The sequence below is a fragment of the Trachurus trachurus genome (assembly GCF_905171665.1).
Source record: "Trachurus trachurus genome assembly, chromosome: 16".
In the NCBI taxonomy this organism is placed as follows: Eukaryota; Metazoa; Chordata; class Actinopteri; order Carangiformes; family Carangidae; genus Trachurus; species Trachurus trachurus.
This window is the reverse complement of record NC_139902.1, coordinates 34,922,403-34,928,402: the sequence shown is the minus strand read 5'-3', so window position 1 is coordinate 34,928,402 and position 6,000 is coordinate 34,922,403. Positions and strand designations below refer to the sequence as shown.

The 6,000-nt window shown below is 50.3% G+C and overlaps 1 protein-coding gene across 1 annotated transcript in view; it reads right to left on the bottom strand.

Moving 5' to 3' along the window:
• Positions 1-369: 369 nt before the first annotated feature.
• The window catches only part of gon4lb (gon-4 like b), a 33,360-nt gene continuing 27,729 nt past the window's right edge, over positions 370-6,000 (bottom strand). Inside the window, exons 25-31 of the mRNA XM_083990402.1 lie at positions 4,437-4,745; positions 4,241-4,324; positions 4,063-4,159; positions 2,233-2,566; positions 2,019-2,060; positions 1,166-1,268; positions 370-557 (exon numbers count right to left, since the gene is read on the bottom strand). Of these exons, the coding sequence (XP_083846528.1) occupies positions 432-557; positions 1,166-1,268; positions 2,019-2,060; positions 2,233-2,566; positions 4,063-4,159; positions 4,241-4,324; positions 4,437-4,745 (1,095 nt within the window). The 3' untranslated portion in view covers positions 370-431. The remainder of the gene's footprint in view (positions 558-1,165; positions 1,269-2,018; positions 2,061-2,232; positions 2,567-4,062; positions 4,160-4,240; positions 4,325-4,436; positions 4,746-6,000) is intronic.

The window sequence follows — 6,000 nt, the reverse complement described above, 5'->3', positions numbered from 1 at the left end:
AGCCCCGCCCCCTTAAACCTGTCATATTAGCCCCGCCCCCTTTACCTGTCATATTAGCCCCGCCCCCTCACCTCAGCTGCTGTTGCGACTCAACTCTAAACGACGTCCTGTTGTTTGGTTTTGTTACGTCTGTGTTTTCTCTGAACTTCACAGCTGATCGATCACTGATTATTGATTATTGATGATGAACTCTTCATCCTCAGGTGTTTCCTGTTTGTGACTCTTTTATTCTGAAAAATGATCTGTTTCCTGTTTGTGACTCTTTTATTCTGAAAAATGACCTGAGGCTCCGTCAGAAAAACGGTTTTATTGTAAAAAAAAACAAAACTTTAAATAATCTGAAAATATTTACATTTTTTCATTCACATCCTGTAAGGAGTCCTTTCACAATAAAAGTCTTCAAAATACATGCTGGAGCGTCTCTGGTTGGTTCATGTGTGTGAGTCTTCCTCCTCATTGGCTGCTGCCGTGTCTGGGGGCGGAGCTTCGTCCTCGGAGCTCGTTTGACGAGCGGACGTCCGAAACAAACGCATCAGATCCCGAAACCTCCGAGAAACCTGCAGACACAACGACAGCTGAGTGAAACGGACCAATCACAGCACAGGAAACAGCCACTCACCCCAACGGACCAATCACAGAGCAGGAAACAGCCACTCACCTCAACGGACCAATCACAGCACAGGAAACAGCCACTCACCCCAACGGACCAATCACAGAGCAGGAAACAGCCACTCACCTCCACGGACCAATCACAGCACAGGAAACAGCCACTCACCTCAACAGACCAATCACAGAGCAGGAAACAGCCACTCACCTCAACGGACCAATCACAGCACAGGAAACAGCCACTCACCCCAACGGACCAATCACAGAGCAGGAAACAGCCACTCACCTCCACGGACCAATCACAGCACAGGAAACAGCCACTCACCTCAACAGACCAATCACAGAGCAGGAAACAGCCACTCACCCCAACAGACCAATCACAGAGCAGGAAACAGCCACTCACCCCAACGGACCAATCACAGAGCAGGAAACAGCCACTCACCCCAACGCACCAATCACAGTACAGGAAACAGCCACTCCCCTCAACGGACCAATCACAGAGCAGGAAACAGCCACTCACCTCAACGGACCAATCACAGCACAGGAAACAGCCACTCACCTCCACGGACGTCTTGTTGCCGAGCAACGCAGAGATGGACTGAAACGTGCTCTGATTGGCTCCTTCCTGCTGACACGTGGTCAAGATGACGCGGTCCGCCTCCCTGGAGGAGGAGGAGAGGAGGAGGAGTTAGAGAGGAGGAGGAGGAGGTGAAGAGGAGGTGAAGAGGAGGAGGAGGAGGAGGAGGAGGAGGAGAAGAGGAGGAGTTAAAGGAGGAGGAGGAGGAGGAGGAGGAGGAGAAGAGGAGGAGTTAAAGGAGGAGGAGGAGGAGGAGGAGGAGGAGAAGAGGAGGAGGGGAGGAGAAGAGGAGGAGGAGAAGAGGAGGTGAAGACGAGTGGGGGTTAGAGAGGAGGAGGAGGAGAAGAGGAGGAGGAGAGGAGGAGGAGGAGGAGGTAAAGAGGAGGAGAAGAGGAGGAGAAGAGGAGGAGGAGGAGGAGGTGAAGAGGAGGAGAGGAGGAGGAGGTGAAGACGAGGTGAAGAGGAGGAGTTAGAGAAGAGGAGGAGGAAGAGAAAGAGAAAGGAGGAGGAGGAGGAGGAGGAAGAGGAAGAGGAAGGGGAGGTAAAAGAGGAGGAGTAGAATAGAGGAGTAGAAGGAGTAGAGGGAGGAGTAAGTACCTGGTCCAGAGGATGACCTTCTCTCCTGTCGCCGTCAGGGTTAGAAAGAGGAGGAGGAGGAGAAAGGAGAGGAGGAGGGAGGAGGTAAAAGAGGAGGAGTAGAAAGAGGAGTAGAAGGAGGAGTAGAAAGAGGAGTAGGAGTAGAAGGAGGAGTAGAAGGAGTAGTAGGAGTAGAAGGAGTAGAAAGAGGAGTAGAAAGAGGAGTAGAAGGAGAAAGGAGGAGAAGAGGAGTAAGTACCTGGTCCAGAGGATGACCTTCTCTCCCGTCGCCGTCAGGGTTAGAAAGAGGAGGAGGAGGAGAAAGGAGGAGTAGAAGGAGAAAGGAGGAGTAGAAGGAGTAGAAAGAGGAGTAGAAAGAGGAGGAGGAGGAGGAGAAAGGAGGAGTAGAAGGAGAAAGGAGGAGTAGAAGGAGTAGAAAGAGGAGTAGTAGGAGTAGAAGGAGGAGTAAGTACCTGGTCCAGAGGATGACCTTCTCTCCTGTCGCCGTCAGCGAGATGTTCTTGGCGCAGACGGGCGGATCCTGCTCCTCCTTCCTGCTCCTCTTCACCGCGGCGCTCTGCTCCTTCTCCTTCTCCTCCTGCTCCTCCTTCCTGCTCCTCTTCACCGCGGCGCTCTGCTCCTTCTCCTTCTCCTCCTGCTCCTCCTTCCTGCTCCTCTTCACTGCGGCGCTCTGCTCCTTCTCCTCCTCCTCTTCATCCTCCTCCTCCTCCTCCTCCAGCTCCTCCAGCTCCTCCTCCTTCTCCTCCGCCAGAGGGAACGAGCCTTCCCATGATGCACTGCTTCGCTCTGTGGATAGAGACCAAAGGGGAAGTGAAGCTGCAATCCCCTGGGCTTCCACTGGGGGCAACATTCTCCATTGACCCCCATGTTAAAATCTAAATCAAATCGCATGAAAACAATATTAAAGCTGTGACGTGTTGACAGCGCTGAAGCCAGAATTAAAACAGGTTTTAGCAGCTTTACTGCTGTGGCTCGGTTGCCGCGACATGGCGATATCGATGCTAATTTCTGTTAGCCCGTCTATGAGGTTTTGCATTATACGTTAGCATTAAGCTAGCGGGCTTTATGTTTAGTTGTGATACTGGCTGTGTGTGTTTTGAACGTTGTTTCAAACTGTGTGGGTTTGATTTAACATCTTTGATGCTTAAATGTATATATTCCTGCTTAATATATTGCTTTACTCCTCTTCTTATGCCATTTTTACTGTAGGGCAGGATAATCTTCACTTTAGAGTGACAAATAAAACCTTGAAGCAAGAAGATTTTGCCTTTTGTTTGAAAACTGACATTGATGTACATACAGTAATTCAGTAAGGGTGCGTTCCGATCGACCTGAAGTTCCCTGCGCAGTGGACTGCACAGGGTGTTCCGCCATGTTCAGTGTGGTTCCAAACCGCAGGGAGCAGTTTGAAGGGAACTGTGAACTGTGCAGGGAGGGAGTGAACAACGGTTCCTCACTTCGTCCAGTTCACCGGATGTTGACAACCGATATTACCCATCAGCCATTGCGGTCCGTTTACGTGCGTAAACCGTCTTTGCGTGCGTTACGTAAATTGGCAGGGCTAATGGTTACCTGTCGAACTTTAATAGCTCGGTGGCTCAATAAACGGTCCATGAAAAAATATTTTTTCCGGCGAATATCTTAGTTACAACATGATTGAGCTAACAAGAGTAGTTTCATGTCGTGTCCGACAACGGGAGGGTTTTAACAGCTGACGTCCTGTTAGCTTAGCTGCGTTAGCTTAGCTGCCGCCGTTAGCTTAGCGACAGCCGTTAGCTTTCCTGTCAGCTGAGCCACTGATGCTTTCTACACCCTGATACCCCCAAACTGAATAAATACCACGCATTGCAACACAAAACTGCTTTGCTTGTGCACACAGAAATAGTAATGTTTCTTCAATCATTTCAGATCTGTCTAAACGGTGATAGTGGCATGAAACATTTTGAAACTTAAAAACTTTATTTTTAAACTCGACCGGAAACAGCTGTGACGTTGCAGGGTGTTCCGATTGGTGTAATATCGGTTAAATTAAGTTTCCTACGGCAGATTCCCTGTGCAGGGAGCAGGGAGTAGGGGGCTCTGTCCAAGTAAACTGTGGATCGGAACGCAGCCTAACAGTTGTAAATTTACCTTTGTACGGTTTATTTTACCTTTACAAGCTCAGTGCTGTCTGTCCCATAGAAGAACATGGCAGCGGCAGCCTCGTTTGGAACTATTGGGAGCTACATGAACCACGTGACCGCGCTGTCGCCACTCTGTTATATCTATCGCTCTGTACTCACCTGGCTGTTGCCTAGGAGACGGCTGTGGACTGTCGTCGTGGTCGCCTCGGTCTCCGGGGGCGGAGCTTATCTGGGCTCTGGCCACGCCCCCCGGCGCCTGCGGGAGAGACAGACAGGTGAGTCGCGCGTCGCTACTTGTCACTCACGGACATCCCATAACACAGGACAGAGGACAGACCTTGTTTCCGTGGCAACGGGAGCATCCTTTCCGTCGGTGTCTGCGGATCTTTTCATCGCGACAGGAGCAGGGCCAATCACAGTCCTGCAAACATCAAACACTCTTTATCTGACCAATCACAGCCCAGGACACGCCCCCAGCCAATCACAGGCCCCGCCCCCAGCCAATCAGCCAATCACAGGCCCTGCCCCCTCACCTTGTAGTTCCTGTGGACGTTCATCTTCCTCCTCTGGCGCCGACACGTCATTGGTTGGATCTTGTGCCCCTCCTCCTCCTCCTCCAGCTCTGGAAGCGTCACCTCCTCGAAGCCGCCGCTGGCTCCGCCCCCCGACAGCTGGCCGCCGCCCTCGCCGCCCTCGGCCCCGCCCCCTCCCTCCTCCGGCCAATGAGCTTCTTCGAACTCTCCGGGACGCGCCGGCGGGGGGCGGAGCTCGTCGAAGAACACCCAGAACTCCGCCTGAAGGTGGGTGTGGCCTTTCAGCAGCGCCGCCATCTGAGCCTTCAGCTGGAGACGAAGCACGGATCAATAGGTCAAACAGCCGATCGATAGGTCAAACAGCTGATCAATAACAGCCGATCGATAGGTCAAACAGCTGATCAATAGGTCAAACAGCCGATCGATAGGTCAAACAGCTGATCGATAGGTCAAACAGCCGATCAATACCAGCAGATCAATAGGTCAAAGAGCCGATCGATAGGTCAAACAGCTGATCAATAGGTCAAACAGCTGATCGATAGAGCTCTGATCGATAGCTGATCAATAGGATCAATACCTCTGAGTAGCTGCTACCACTCTGCAGAGCTCTGATGATCTTCTGGTAGCTGATCAATAGGATCAATACCTCTGTATAGCTGCTACCACTCTGCAGAGCTCTGATGATCTTCTGGTAGCTGATCGATAGCTGATCAATAGGATCAATACCTCTGTATAGCTGCTACCACTCTGCAGAGCTCTGATGATCTTCTGATAGCTGATCAATAGCTGATCAATAGGATCAATACCTCTGTATAGCTGCTACCACTCTGCAGAGCTCTGATGATCTTCTGGTAGCTGATCGATAGCTGATCAATAGCTGATCAATAGCTGATCAATAGGATCAATACCTCTGTATAGCTGCTACCACTCTGCAGAGCTCTGATGATCTTCTGGTAGCTGATCAATAGGATCAATAGGATCAATACCTCTGTATAGCTGCTACCACTCTGCAGAGCTCTAATGATCTTCTGATAGCTGATCGATAGCTGATCAATAGGATCAATACCTCTGTATAGCTGCTACCACTCTGCAGAGCTCTAATGATCTTCTGATAGCTGATCGATAGCTGATCAATAGGATCAATACCTCTGTATAGCTGCTACCACTCTGCAAAGCTCTAATGATCTTCTGATAGCTGATCGATAGCTGATCAATAGGATCAATACCTCTGAGTAGCTGCTACCACTCTGCAGAGCTCTGATGATCTTCTGATAGCTGATCGATAGCTGATAGCTGATCAATAGGATCAATACCTCTGTATAGCTGCTACCACTCTGCAGAGCTCTGATGATCTTCTGGTAGCTGATCGATAGCTGATAGCTGATCAATAGGATCAATACCTCTGAGTAGCTGCTACCACTCTGCAGAGCTCTGATGATCTTCTGATAGCTGATCAATAGGATCAATACCTCTGTATAGCTGCTACCACTCTGCAGAGCTCTGATGATCTTCTGATAGCTGATCGATAGCTGATAGCTGATCAATAGGATCAATACCTCTGTAT